General features: G+C 35.6%; 1 protein-coding gene across 1 annotated transcript in view; it reads right to left on the bottom strand.

Annotated features, from left to right (window-relative positions):
* The window catches only part of LOC129281358 (maternal embryonic leucine zipper kinase-like), a 29,303-nt gene extending 23,896 nt beyond the window's left edge, over positions 1-5,407 (bottom strand). The window contains exon 1 of the mRNA XM_054917302.2: positions 4,725-5,407. Coding sequence (XP_054773277.1) covers positions 4,725-4,741 — 17 coding nt within the window. The 5' untranslated portion in view covers positions 4,742-5,407. The remainder of the gene's footprint in view (positions 1-4,724) is intronic.
* Between the last annotated feature and the right edge of the window lie 10,393 nt (positions 5,408-15,800).

Raw genomic sequence — 15,800 nt, 5'->3', positions numbered from 1 at the left:
AGAAGCAAAATAGCAAAACTCAAAACTAGAAATTTAATCTCTGTTGTCCTGATGTGAGATAAAATTAAAATATCAGGGCAATGAAACAATTATTCATAAATAGATGTAAAACGTGATAAAAACATATGTAGAAAGATACATGTATAAGGAAACAATTCTATATTTGGATGAGAGGTAGCATAGAGAGAAAGAGAGCCAGAGCAAGGGGGGGGGGGTGATCATGAGAGGGGTGGGGGAGACAACAGAAATTTAATGTAAATCTCCAATTTTTAAAGTTGTATATTTTCATTGACCTGCATTTTGTACACGATTTTCAGCAAATTTCCTAAAAATCTAATCAATTTGATGATTTACCACTTAAAATCTATTAAAATAGAAATCGATTGTGATTGCTCTTTAGCTAACTCAACAAATTTACATAAATAGTGGTCTGTATGTAAACTCAGCCCCTTCAAAAATGATGTATCATTACTTTCTATTTGTTCTATTTTATCATGGAGCTACTAATAGCTCCATGATTTTATGATGGTAGCTCTTTCAGCAATCAGGAATATGCTGTTTTCTCAAGAGGCCCTGAAACATATATGTATTTGGTTTTTTCTCATCATATGCTTAAAAATCCCACTGTATTACAAGGTTACAAGCACTTTTCTATACCAGCACAACATGCACATAGGTAAATTCCAGTTCTGGTAACGATCTCAAAATGACTTTTTACAGAATCTAATATAATGACCACCCAAGTGTCTGTTTGTATGAATAAAATATATGTGCCAAAGGATTCTGGAAGAAATTGTGTAATTGCTGAGAAATAAGCAAAATAAGCGCGGATTTGGTCACTTCCGTCGGGTCTTTATTCCAGCAATAATAATACACTGTCCCACGTGTGCCTATCTGTGTTGGCGATCTTCAGTGTGATCGTATTTCAGCTTAGATTTTATGATTTCACAAAGTTCAGTTTATGTAACTGTACCAGATCTAGATCCACGGTGATATAGTCATACTTAACCTTGGTTTTACAGACTTTCTCACAAAATTAGTGTTTTACTGCAACTACTGTAATTTAGCTTTAAGCTGCATTTATATGTTGCTCACAAATCTACAAAAGTGCTCTTGAAATCTTTAACTATAAAGCCATTCATACATTTTTGCCACATAATGCAGCTATGTACTCCATGTATGTTCATTACATATTTCAAATATCCCACCCAATTTTGATGTCTCTATAGTACTGTGCCTCACTTGAAAAAGCATGACGTCCGACTTTCATAAAAAGGAACATCGGGTAAATGAATGGATGAATATCATTCATTCATAAAAAATTCTATTGAACTGCACACACCCTTGCCCGGGAGCCATCCAAAACAAAATCAATCAACCAACTCACCTCGCCTCATTCAACCCTTGCAACAATTGGTTTTAAAAACCGGCTACGGTTTATCGGTCTGGGGATTTTGATTGAAATGACGACGTCATACAATGTGGGTGGGACTGTATGAGAAAATATTTTTTAATCATATTCTTTGATTTCATGGTCTTTGAAGGTATTTTGTAACCTTACACCATGTTTGACCTTGGAAGCATTAAAGTACGATGAACACATGGCAAGTGGAAATAACTTATTACCATGACAACCACGTAACGTACATGCCATCATGGAAACAAATACTAAGACAGGAAGTGGAGCTTGTTCTTTATCAATTAGTCTCTTTAAATCATTAAATTAAGATTATTAAAAGCTTATTTAAGTGGGAAAACAATCGTTGCATAAGATATACTTGGGTTCTTTATATTTAAAGCCATTTATGAATTCTCACTCAAATTCTAGAACTTAAGCATACGTCAAGATTAAAACCATTTATTATCACGGAATAATATTCCATTCAAATTTTGACAATTTTTTGTTTTAATGAATAAGATTTGGCAACCTATTTCTGTGATGTAACAATTTTTTTTAAAAAATATTCATCTTATATCTCGTTGTTGTTTAATTAGAATGCTAAATTTATTATGAAGAGCAAATTACAATCTTGAGAATGGATTTTATACAAAGAGTGAAAAAAACCTGCAAAAATTTGGGACCCGATTTTTGTTTGAATGTAAATTGTACATGTAAGCTGCAAAACGTAGCCCTCAAAGTCTACACAGCAAAAACATTGTTTAAAAATTATACAACACAGTTTACTCTATGAACCTTATAATGAAAGTTTTTTTAACAGTTTACACAACCACACTTTATTTATTGAGAATTATTAAAAAACAAACTTTGTTGTTTAAGATAATAAACACTTGTTTTAAACTGTTTAAACTATTATTGTAAGGTTCGTATTGTGAACAGACTTGTACAATCAAAACCTTTAAACAAAGTTTTTACTGTGTGTAGTTTCTCTCACAAAATGAATGTGATTTCTAATTTCAGCCTACAATAAATTCAAATATTGAAAATGAATAATCTTTCATAAAGATATAAGAAAATTACACAAGCTCAGTACTCATAGAGCTTGATATCTTAAACCACAGCCAAGCTGTTAATACTCCGTCTATTGAAGGCTGAATCCATAAATGTTGTTTACGAAGATGCAATACCACAATATATAAACTTTTTAAGATGATGATTTAAAAAAATGCAAAGGTCAATAAAGTACTCAAAGGAACCTTCTCTAATGGTCTACAAATCTAGATTAGTTGAACTATGAAACCTGAATTTTGTCCAAATTGTTGCTATCACTTTCGAGATCCTATGAACATATATACTTAATCAAGGCTACTGATGGTAACATTATAGAGCGTAATGATGATAGTAGTAGGACACTAAGATTAGTGCCTTGGCTAATATATTTGAACTCATAAAATACCATCATTTTCCACACAATGTAGGTTTTTTGGCTTAAACCTTCTCAAAAGAAAAAAAAATCAATTTCATTGAAAAAATATATTCTGATCTACATATAGTTTGAGAGGAGGACATCACTGTAATTAGATCCTGTCAAACATAATTACACCAAACAGTGTTAAAATAACAACAGAGAACGTGTTATCATATTTTGTGTTTATCTACATGTATATTACGCAGTAAATCTAACACAGGTTTAAATTATTTTGAGTGGTTCCTATGAACACTGGTGGTGTATATTCTAACACTACAATTTCTATAGTAAAAATATTGTAATGTCATATTGCAGTTGGTTTTAATGAAACACTGTGGTTTTATGCTGAAATCATAGTCTTAAAAAAAATCAACTACATGTATGTGTATTTGGAAGCACATAGAGACATTATTCATAATTGTGATATGCGCTATACAAGAACTGTTTATTATTATTATTATTATTATATTTTAAAGAATCCACATCTTTACAGAATCTGAATGATATACATAACTGAATTATCACTAATTCTGAATATCTTAATCCTGCAATCTCTTATTTACAAATCTCACTCACGAGGATTAAGAATTTTCTCACTATTTATTTTCCCTACTAATCCAATTAATCCTCTACAACACCACGCTCTGGAAAAAAATTCTTGACGTCACTGATCTCACTTAAACCATAAACATCACGCAGTTTCTCAGAAGACCCACTTAGAATTGACATTTTGATTAAAACCCCTTTTATGATGTGTTTAGTCAGAAACCATTTTAGGGAATTATTTTATTTTATCTTCCTGTCATCATCATAAAGAATTAAAGACTTAAAGGGTTAATGAACTGATCAACACAGTGTGCCAACTCTCATTGGGATCAGGGCCCCATCTTACAAAAGATTTAAGATTGATCCAATCAATCGTAACTCTATTGGAAATCCATCAGTGTCATAATTTTTTTCTACAGGAGATTGGCACAATGTCCTTTGTTAAACAAAGAGAAGCACAGTGAATTTTCAAGAAAAAAATGAATGCATAAATATACATCATAGAACAACAGAAAATATTTTGAACAAACATGCATAATACATGTTGACGTTGCTGGCCGTCCATAGTTGCGATTGATCAGATCAATTGTAACTCTTTGTAAGACAGGGCCCAGATATTTCAAATGTATTTTTCTCCTCGATTCAATTTAAAAAAAAAGATTAACAATTAGGTAAAATATCTTTAATGTGACGGTAGGATAGGAGTGTTGGATGGTAAATGTATTTGATTTGTTTATTTTTTTAATGCAGAAAGCTGCCTATATTAAACGAACTGGACACAAACGTTCATTCAACGTGTCATTCGAATATTGAAATATTCAAGTATTTTATTTGTTTGAAACCAGAATGAATGCCATTAGGAAAATTAACATCATGCTCATGATCATAGTCAATATTCTCTTGCTAAAGCTATGGACAGATGATTAGGTTTGAAAACAAGAATACCCATTCTGATACATTTAGGATAGCCACTATTCAATTTCCATCATCATCATCATCATTTTCACCAACATCATTGATTTTCTTCATGATTGTATATTATAGCGAGTGGTTTTTTTTCTTTAAATATTATATCCTATATATATTATATATTTAATATATGTTTTGGTTTGTCATATTTTCAAGCATTTTTTTGCTGGCAATGACAATCCATCTCAAGTGATTTTATATTCATTGATATCTATTTTTGATTTATTATCAAAATGTCTTTTTATTTTATTTATGTAACCATATTATATTGTTATGTAGAAGAAAAAAAATAAATCAAATCAGAAGTATAAATTAACAATCAAAACTTGATGAAATACTCACAATATTTGCCCACGCATGATTGTGTCTGGTATTACACTTGGCTGATCCAACTTAACTCCTCGAATATCAACACAAAGTGACGAAAAATTATCTAAACAAGCATTATTCTGCAGATGAACTCTTATTGCAACAATATGAACACTATATTGCTTCCCGCACCATCAAATATTGCTTCTGAAAAGTGGATATGAAATATTGCTTGACTCTTTGGTTTGCTCGATGATGATGGAAAGTATTGGTATTCAGCGAAAGCAGTAAAGTTTAATTTATCTTGGAACATTTGTAACGTCTAAAAGCTTCCAAGTGATTCTCTGTTAATTTTGAAAACATAAAGACACAAATCGCTGGATAAGCAGCTTATCTTTCAATTTATTCAGATATAATCCGGCAACAATAATTTTCCACTCGCAGGTAAGAGCAAAAAGGCTTATTCAGTCATCTGAGTTCGAGCTCGCTTTGTGGCCAATTTGAGAAGAATGAAATTCCAGATGACATTCCAAAGCTTTTAATCGAGAGAAGAGCGCCAGGGAAGCCTCGCTTAGTTGAAGAACCTCACTTATCGACTAATGAGAGAGAAGAGTGTAATCACAAATGCAGAGGAGTCATGCCTCGGTGACGAAAGTATTGAGTTTTGGCTGGAGCTGCGAGTCTCTGGTGCGTTCCGTGTACACATGACATATGACTACGATGAGCAGAGCTGCTAGCTTATAAACAATACTCACTGGATTGGATAGTCTAATTGCCAGACCCCCTTCAAAACCAAAACATTCTGCATAATGCCTTCGTGCTCATACACAATGATGACCGGATTGAATAGATTAATCACCAGACCCATTCAAAACCAAAAGATTTCTGCAGTATGCTCATGCTTATAAACAATGTTGTTTTTGTTGCTTTAGTTTATATGTGCATATCATTCAGCTGTGAATGCTCACTGGATTGGATAGTCTAATCAACAGACCCTTACAAAGCATTGCATTCTGCAATAGGCATTCAATGCTCATTGGACATGATAGTCTCACCACCAGGCCCCTATAAAATCATGTTCTGAATCATGCCAAATTGCAGATAAAACTTTTTCATTATTATTCATAGAAGGCAATGGTGACAATTTGTCAACATTTTGGGTAATTTCCAAACTTGTGGCTAAGTTTTCAAAATGAAAAATCACTGCCATTGCAACAGAAATGTACACAGGTGTACTTTAGGTCAATGTCCTAATGCTTAGGGGATAACCCATAAATGTTATCCCAACCAGCCTCTACTTTCGTTTTCATTCATGACATTGCACTTCCCGTGTTCAAATCTAAACATTGAAAATGTGACTGAAACAGGTCCTGTAGCCTATTTATATCAATAGTACATGTCATCTTTATAAGGCAAAAACATAAAATGCTTATTTCTGCACCAGCATAAGCCAGTTACAGTTCCTGGATCTGTAACCATGATGCAGCATTTTGACGATGTATTCTTCTAACAGGCCTATATGCCTACTAAAAGTTATAATATATTTTTGTCTCTATTTATAATATTGATAACAAAATATTTGCAAAGAAATAAAAGTATATAGTATTATGATTGCAAGCATTCTCATTTTTGATGAATATCAACTATCCATCATAATTCTTTTAACAGATACTTGTATTACAGCTTATCTACAAATGAAAGGGTATATGTATCAAGACTATCATAATGCACATGGACCTACATGTATGGCAGCAGATTCACTCTGTACTAGAGCTGCTCCAGAGTTCAGTTCCTATTTGAATGACATGGGAGTATACACACGATCTTACAAATTACATTGAGTTCATATTATTTGCAGATCGAATGGGCAAATTGCCAAGCAATTTTTTTCTCTCAAAGAACGTACATGTAAACTTTGTCTCTGACATGACCTCATTTCCACTTCTGTATTGGCGTAATGACCCAGTTTAGCACAGCCTGAAACGCATCATCATTTTGACGTTGTCAATTATAATTCAAGGTTGATGATATCATTGGATTTCCCTGTTCTGTTGATAGCAGGCTGAGTAAAGTGTCTAAAGTGGTAGACTATTCATTGTTTCCAAGCTTCAGACTAGTCTGCATGCACAGACCCAGATCAAGACTTTTATCAATGAGTTGGTCTTTACACAAGACTAGCACAAATAAATAAACAATGAATAACTTGCTGTTCCTGCATGAGAGGGGCCTTCTATGTAAAAAGTCACTGGCACGGACCTTTGGCTGCATCAGTCCACTTCCCCAGGATGAAGGGTTTGCACAGCAGACTAGACTCAGACCCCCAACGTGTGTACTTCTATTACGTGCACACGTGACAGTCGACAGTCAGGCGCCCAGTCAACAGTTATAGGTAGCCGACCGCCAGCCAGACGTTTACTACTACGCACATATCCAAGACCTCACATGCTTTTACAATTTTAATTTCTCAAATTCCTTCCTTGTATTGGGTTGCAAACCACACTCTTAGGATACGTGCAAAACGAAAACCTGATCGCAAAGAAACATGTATGATTTTCTGTCATTCTATTCCAATTCAATTCTTTAATGCCCACAGTGGAATTCGCTCTTAAATGAAAGAAATAGAAGATGTGATAGAGATATAGATGCATTGCTATTAAATATGATACAATTTTGTAATATTTATCTTGATATAATTCATGTCATATTTTGTCTTGATTGAAGGCCCTATATTTTTGTTAGGAACAGGACTTCTTTTGTTTTTATATAAAAAACACAAGTATAAAAACCAAAAATGAAATTTGTTGATAAAAAGGTAATTGAAGTCCACTTCTAGAGCAACTTGATCTGAGTGAATTGAAAAACAAATTAAGAGTGTTCAGGTAGGGATACAACACATTCAAACTTTGACTAACCAAACTCTTATGTGCTGTGCTAAAGATATCTTAAGTGTACCACTTAAAGGATTTCTAAAAGCGGGGGATTTCTACAAATGGATTGACAATCCTCCTCTATTTTTGTTTTCATTGCATAGTCTGGAAAAACACTTCTTGCAGGGTTTGCTAGGCCCCCCAAATAACCATAAATGGACATAAATATCCAGTCTTGAGATGGATATAGGGTTTCTTCTTAATTTTATGCTGGAAGATTTCACGAACAAAAGGGCAACACGAAACACAGTTTATACAACGTAGTATTCAACTGATATTATATCAACCTTGATTTTCCCGTATTTCAAGTCATGCTACTACTTGTACGTGTTGCATTGTGCATCCAGTTTGATCCAGGCCTGCATAGTACACTCTAAAGTCTGGTGTAGGATGTAAAAAACAACCCCAATTAGTGTCCTAAAGAGACCTAAACCCAAAAGTGTTAATTTGTTTTTTTTTTTTTGGGGGGGGGAGTTTTTATTTATTGTGAAGATGAAATTATTTATTTTAATTAGTGGAAATTAGTAAAAATTCAATAAAAGTACCATACTAATGGCAGAATTATCACATTCAGTGTATTAAGTAAATAGGCAGAGTTCTCAAATAGTACAAGTATCACAATACAGTTATTGTTCATGTTATACTGACATAGCGCCAGGGATGGTCAATGTGCGTATTGCAGGAATATTGTGCAGGCAGAATAGGGTAGAGGGAAACTGTGGATTGGGACTATTACTTGGGAATCATTAAAGATATTGAGAAGGATTTATCTAGTTTTAGCAACTGAGCTTTAGGCGGTGCTGCACCAGCCCGAGTTTGCTAAATCTCAAGATTTTAGCCCTATCGGCCCTCTTCGCAATTAATCTCGAGATTCAAGAAACCCCGTCTCCACCATCGCAAGAAGAGCGATCCCTGCTCGAGTGAGGCATCGATGCATTATGGTCTCACGCCGTGAATAAATAATCCTGAGTGCGTCTGCACCCGCGAATTAGCGGGATAATTCGTAAAATGGCGTGCTATTTTGCAAATAATCCCAAGTTGACTTGAGATTGCAATCTTGATATTAATCCAGCGAACTAGCGCGATAATTGCGTCTCCATTACGAATAATCTCGAGATTGTTCAGATCGGGATAATTTGCCGGATCAGAAATAGCGGACTAACTTGAAAACTCCGGCTGGTGCAGATGGCCCTATTGATTTCATGCTGCATCAGAACGCATCAACGAAACCAATCAAAGCTATTACATTATTGGTCAGTTTTGTTTGTGAGAATGTAGAACTAAGCAATACTGATATTACTGTGGTTAATCCTATACTATGCTTTTCACCAATTATTGGAATATAGAGGGTCAGGATTGGTGATTTCCAACAGAACACTTATTTTCCGATTCATATAATATGAAAGTCAGTTATGCTTTTGTGACTTTGCCGAGGTACATACCACCTGAGGATGCAAGCGAAAACTTTTATTGCTTTCAGATTCCATGCGCAAGTCGGAGATTGGGCAAGCCAGATCCATTCTCGTCTTTGTGACGTAAAACAAGACATGCAAAATAGTCATAAAATCCGCTTTGGTACTTTACTTCATTTGCAAATTCTACTTTAGAACAGGATCAATTTACCATACAGCAATTGTGAAAGCAGAAGGTATCGTAAATGATGACAAGGGGCAAATTAAGTGAGCGCTTGGAGAGTCATTTGAATCAGGGAGACGGCGGATTCAATGACTTGTGGTTTCGCCAGGGAATTCATCCTGGTTTTACTGATGCATGCGGATGTTGTAGTCTACATTCTTAATAAAGATATGACTCTCATTGACTTGATGTGAAATAGGAGAGTGTATTGAGAGGTCAATGAGGACATTCACCAGCCTGAAGAAATGAAGATATAAGTGTAAACAAATATATATCTATATTTTAAAAAATATATATATTTTGCAAAACATCAATAATTTCAAATTTAATACTATACTCTTTCAAAATAGGATTGGTCAAATAATGAATCTGTTGGAGATAGATAGATACATGTAGATAGATAGATATAAATATAGATGGATAGATAGATAGAATGATTGATAGATAGATAGAATGATAGATAGATGGATAATGGTGTTAATGTATCCAACCCAAAATAATAGTAAAACTAAACCCCAAATCCAGATCCGGATAAACCCCTTATCCGGATTGGTGCTGGTCCCAAAGTGTCCGGATAAGAGGTCGGACTGTAGATAGATAGAAAGAAATATAGATAGATAGCTAGCTAGACAGATAGATAGAAATATAGATGGATGGATAGATAGATAGATAGATAGATAGATGGATGGATAATGGTGTTAATGTATCCAACCCAAAATAAAAGTAGAAATAAACCCCAAATGTGGTAGATTATAAATTTTTAACAAATGATTTGGTTTAATTTTGAATTATATTTTTAATTTGATATCATTGAATCATTCACTAATTAATAGTATTGTAATGAGGAATAAACAGCATTTTGTTTCCACCAGCATTTTTATTCGAGAAATGAAGAAACAAGCTATGCTTTTGACAAAATGTGGTATAAAACCTAAGAAAGTCAATGTGACAGTATCATTGGAAAGTGGATTGAACAGAACACGAAGATAGCTATAAAATCACATTGCTTTCAGAAGGCAACGCATGAATATACATCGAGACATATTTGAACACTCTTGGGTTACACCTAGGTGTATAATATCTTGCAATCTTGATCACGTAGTGGCAAATCTTACACCGCCCACAGACATAACAAAAAAGCAAGAGCATGATGTAATAAGGCCCATATGCATATTGACTGAAACTTTACACCAATTCCATGCGACGTTCCGCGCTCACCACGGGCACATACAAAACAAGACTGATTTTAATTGGTACGAGAATAAAATGGAGCTTGCCACAGCTATAATTATAAATTGCTGCATTGTACATGTAGGCCTACCCTTTAGAATTAAAGGGTTCAACCACCATGAAAAAAAATCACAAACATGCCATTATTTAAAGAGAAATTCCAGTACACTGTAGTTGCAGTAAACACTGATTTCATGAGAAAGTCTGTAAAACCAGGCTTAATTGTCAGTATATCATCGAGGATCTAGATCTGGTACAGTTACATAAACTGAACTTTGTGAAATCTTGAAATCTACGCTGAAAAATGTTCAGACTGAACTTCCCCAACACAGATAAGCGCACGTGGGACAGTGTATAATTATTGCTTTGAGCGTCGGGCCCGACGCTCTACCCGAATCCTGTGCTTATTTGCTGATTTCTCAGCAATTACACAATTTCTTCCAGAATCCTTTGGCACATGCGTTTTATTTATACAAACAGACACTTTGGTGGTCATTTCATTGGATTCTGTACGAACTCATTTTGATATCGTTACCAAAACTAGCATTTACCTTTAAACAATCCATATAAGAAAGCTATACTATATATTCATTCCATCTAATTAAGTGCTTTCGAAAATGATAAATATCGTATTTGTTATCACCATCAATCATATGCGGGCATTGCAACATAAAACTTAACTATTGATCAATCGCAAATACCAGTTGCATCTCTTCATTATCATGACGTACGCCATGAAATATACAGTTTAGGGTTTCAAACAACAACAAATACAGCATGCTTTTAGTATAGCATACAGTTGTGCCTTTTGTGAAACTGCATCAAGCATCCTTCCAAGAAGCATTTAAAAACAAATTGTTTGTAGCATCCGGACTGACCAGTCACCATAGCAAACATGTTGGCTTTGATTTTTATTCAGTTTTGGGGGGGGGAAATGTGATGACTAACCATAAATTTCACAATTTTTGTCCACATTTCATACATCAGGAAAAATTATATGAAATTGATAAATTGCCAAATGGTACAGTGGAACACTGTTTGTATTGTACCTAGATCTAACTCCTGAGATCTAGGAGCTCTACAACAAGATACTGACCGACCAACCCTAATGTATTTTTCTCTCAAGCACACAATTTGTTTAAGCCCCCCCTCCGATCAATGCAGACTATTAAGCAAAATTGAACAGGCCTTTACATGTATTTCTATTCCATGACCACTCTAAATTTTCTTCCAATTTATCAAGCGATGAGAATTGATTCCCTCCCCTACAGAACAGAGCGGACATACCTAGATTGACCACCCCACAAACATCCTGCAGTAGTATCATTCCAATCTATGACATCATGGTTACCATGGTAACAGTGATGTCATACTCTATCAAGTCATTGTGGTATCACATTCACAAATGCATTTCATCATCCGAGACAGACGCTCTGCCAGGTTTGAGCATAGTAGTCTGCTCTGATCAGACTTTCCTTATTTTCTTCATAAGGTTGCCACTTTATGATTTTAATATGAAAGTATGATAGTCACCAAAAAAATGAGCCTTTTTAGCACACAAACAATTATTTATACGGCCCGGATATAATGAAATTTAGCCTGAATTCAGGCTTGAGCCTGAAAAGTGGCATCCCCGTTTGATGTACATGCAGACCTACTTTTTTATATATAGGCCTCAACAAGGACATAAAGAAGAACTTATGAAGTTGACCTATGTCCCCACTATGGGTATAAAAAACACACACACATCTGATCATCATTCACATGGGTCTTTGTTTAAAGAAGATATATATGTTACAAAGAATTCAAGATATCATGACGGTAAAACAAGTTTGCTTTAAAAAAGGAACACATACCGCAATGAGAAAACTTTTTTTTTTGCAATCAGGATGTCTATTTTTGGAATTAAATAAGCTTTCTTGTTTCCTTATTTCATCACAACAAATATAAATGTAAGCAAAACCAATATACATGTATACATATTATAGCGACACTTGAGACTACATTATAGGCCCATCTCTATAAACAAATCAATGGTAATGCAAATTCCAATAATAGAACAGGGGAAATATGGTATGCAATATTATTTCATATTTTTATTAAAAAACATTTTCTTGAAGAAAAAGTTTCACTCTGGTGAGGTTTATGAATTCCATTACCACCCCCTCCCCATAAAAAGATGTGTAGGTGAGGGGGTAATCTTTTAAAAAGGGCTGAAAACGAAGACTATGCAATGTAATTAGTAATTTCGAAGCAGATGACAGTAGCAGCTGTCTCTCGGATGACATCATAGCTTAAATAACACATCTAATAAGGTAGTCAATGGGATATTACTCGCCCAGTCAAATAAGACTAAACAACCTCGCCAAGGTTAAGGTTTTTTTTTAGTCTTCGATTTCAGCAGAGGTTTTTTTTTTTTTTTTAATCATTTCAATAAAATGGCATTTGAAGGGCAATCCTTCAGTAATCTACAGCAGACAATAATCTAGATATTCACCCAAGATATCATTAAAAAGGAATAATGCCCACCTTTATACAAGATTTTTGACCCCAAAATGAATTTAACAGCATTCGGGCAATCTGCAGATGATAAATATAGGCCTGTGTACAGTATATGTTCCACTAGATTGTTACTGATGGTATCAAAGCTTATCCAGTGATGAATGAAATTATGGAGGGGTGGTGGGGGGGGGGGGGGTTCTGTGTATCTAGGCACTATTTCCAGGGGATGCTGGGGGGGGGGATAAAATTTAAGTCTGATGAAGAATACATAAAAAAAACCCACCAGAATCACAAGTAAAACAGAACAATTATAGTTGTTCTTGCACCCCCCCCCCAAAAAAAATATTATTTTCTCTAGATACGCCACCATTGGGGAATACCTTTAAGGCTACTCCCAGACTACATTAAGACATGAATGTTGATGGGTATACCATCAGAGCACAGGATGAATGATGTCAGAGGAACATGGATATCAATCCATCACGTCACACAATAGACTGTTTTCACACCGACCTCATCAGAAAAATTAAATTGAAGGCCTATAGGCCCACACCATTAATATGCACTGCTTTGGATTTGGTGGTAACTTTAAATACCTGATTGCTAAGAAAGCATGAATGCTTGTTAGCAAGCAGCCAAAGGAACAACGGCTTAAGGTCCTCTCCGAGGGACCTGGTAATGAGGATTTAATGCCTTACCAAAGGGCACTAGCACACCAAGTGGGAATCGAATCCGGTTTGCCAGAATCCGAATACCCTTGCACTGCAGAAACAATCAAGTAAAAACTACACCATTTTGGAAGTGTTAAATACAAGTCATGTAATAAGCTGACTAAAGACCTGCATGCAAATTTTCCCATAGGCCTGTAAATTCTGAACTTGGGTCTAAAAAATGTGGTTTCACCAGGGAAGTGGGAGTGGTTTCGCAAATCTCTGACAGCACAAGTTCGATTCTTTTACTCAGACTATTCATAATTGTCTTGGAATAATAAATTAATTAATATTCTTTGCCATCATAGTACGATGAAAAACACAATATTTTACCCTTTTTACACAGGATTTTCTTAGCCCCGGACTATCGCTAACCCCGTACTATCCTTAACCCTGTACTATTTTTTTTCCTTTTCACACATGCCAAATTGTTATTGCTAACCCCGGATAAGGAATGCTTGCTTTTCACACACAAAAGTCGCTAACCCCGGACTAGTGGTAGCTCATTCACTCGTACCCTTTTTACACACGCTAAAATTTCCTTAACCCCGTACTATAGGTGGGGCTAAATTGCCATTTAGCCCCACCTATAGTATGGGGTTAAGCTTAGCCCACTTTCGTTTTACACTAGCGATCTTAACCCCGTACTATCGCTCTTAGCACCGCAATTGCTGGGATAACCCTGCTTTTTTGCAGGGCCAAATAATCCCGTACTAAAGGTGGGGTTAGCCCACTTTGCAAAAATGCTGTGTAAAAATAAAGTGGGCTAAGCTTAACCCCGTACTATAGGTGGGGCTAAATGGCAATTTAGCCCCCACCTATAGTACGGGGTTAAGGAAATTTAAGCGTGTGTAAAAAGGGTATTTGTGACACTTTTGGGCTTTGGCTTCCCACAAATTAAGACCATTGCCCAAGCTAAACCAGACTTCAGATTAGGAGCCACAGAAATGTTGAAATATGATAAGCCACCTTGACCCATTCCACCGGAAATATTGGGTATGAAATGATTTTTTTTAATGTCCAAGACTGTCCCCATAGCAACCAATCAACACAGATGGTCAGGCAGGAAGCCGATGGACAGGAATTAAGACAACTCAAAGAATCCCTTAAAACATAAGATTTGCATACAAAATATTGACATTTATGTAAAGATTAGGGGAGGGTTGGGTAAATGAGGCCCCTGTTTTCATAAGTCCAATCATATCTTTTAAAAGCAAAGCAGTATGAATAGATTCTAATAGACGAGAAATGTTAGAACCAATTGCCCCAATTTGAAAAATAACCCCTACAGTGTCATTAGTAACAATTATTTCATACCCTGATCAAAACGGATTAATCATTCCAGCAAATGGTGACTTCATTCAAATATGATATACATGCATGGAAGCATTTCCAGACCCCCCAAAAAAATCTGTTAATCCTCTAAATTAACATTACACAAAATGTCTGGATGAAGAGAATAATTTTCAATTAGTGAATTTAAAGTGCATGTCTTTTCCAGCTGCTTATATTGCATGAAGCTACACCATTTTAATTGATTGAAACTTGGGACGGAGACATAATAACATGTGTCTGATTGTAATTGGATAGAGCTACAATGGTACGAAGTCATTCTTACAAAGTGAACATACATGTACAATCAACAGAGTGAGTTGTGGAGTCTAATACCCCATTTACAGTGTAGATCTATCCCTCTCCCGTGTCACACTATCACACTAGACAATCGTATGGAGCAAACACGGGATAAAATTCTTTATCAAAACACGAGGGGCCGTTTGGGTCATCTGTGGTAATCGCGAGGTACATCATCTCCCTTAGCGTTGTCATGGCAAAATGCCAATCAAGGGAGAAAGCGGGTGCTGCACAACGATCCAGGCCATGCGCTCAGAAAAAGGACTTCCATTTTCTTTGCCGAGTTTACGCCGCGACCGTTTAGATCTACACTCCAACAGTGGATCACGCCGTGTAATCTCCCGATAGTGCTAGACTGTCTAGGGTATATTTTCCCTCGCATTACCTCAGACTCGTGCTTTGTCCTTTGTGCCGAGACCGTTTGGATCTAACGGCTCGTCTAGAACGACCTGCGGTAACCTCCGCTGGCACTC

Source organism: Lytechinus pictus, chromosome 18 (genome assembly GCF_037042905.1).
Source record: "Lytechinus pictus isolate F3 Inbred chromosome 18, Lp3.0, whole genome shotgun sequence".
Classification (NCBI taxonomy): Eukaryota; Metazoa; Echinodermata; class Echinoidea; order Temnopleuroida; family Toxopneustidae; genus Lytechinus; species Lytechinus pictus.
Note: the sequence above shows the minus strand (reverse complement) of the source record. Positions and strands in the feature narration are given on the sequence as shown.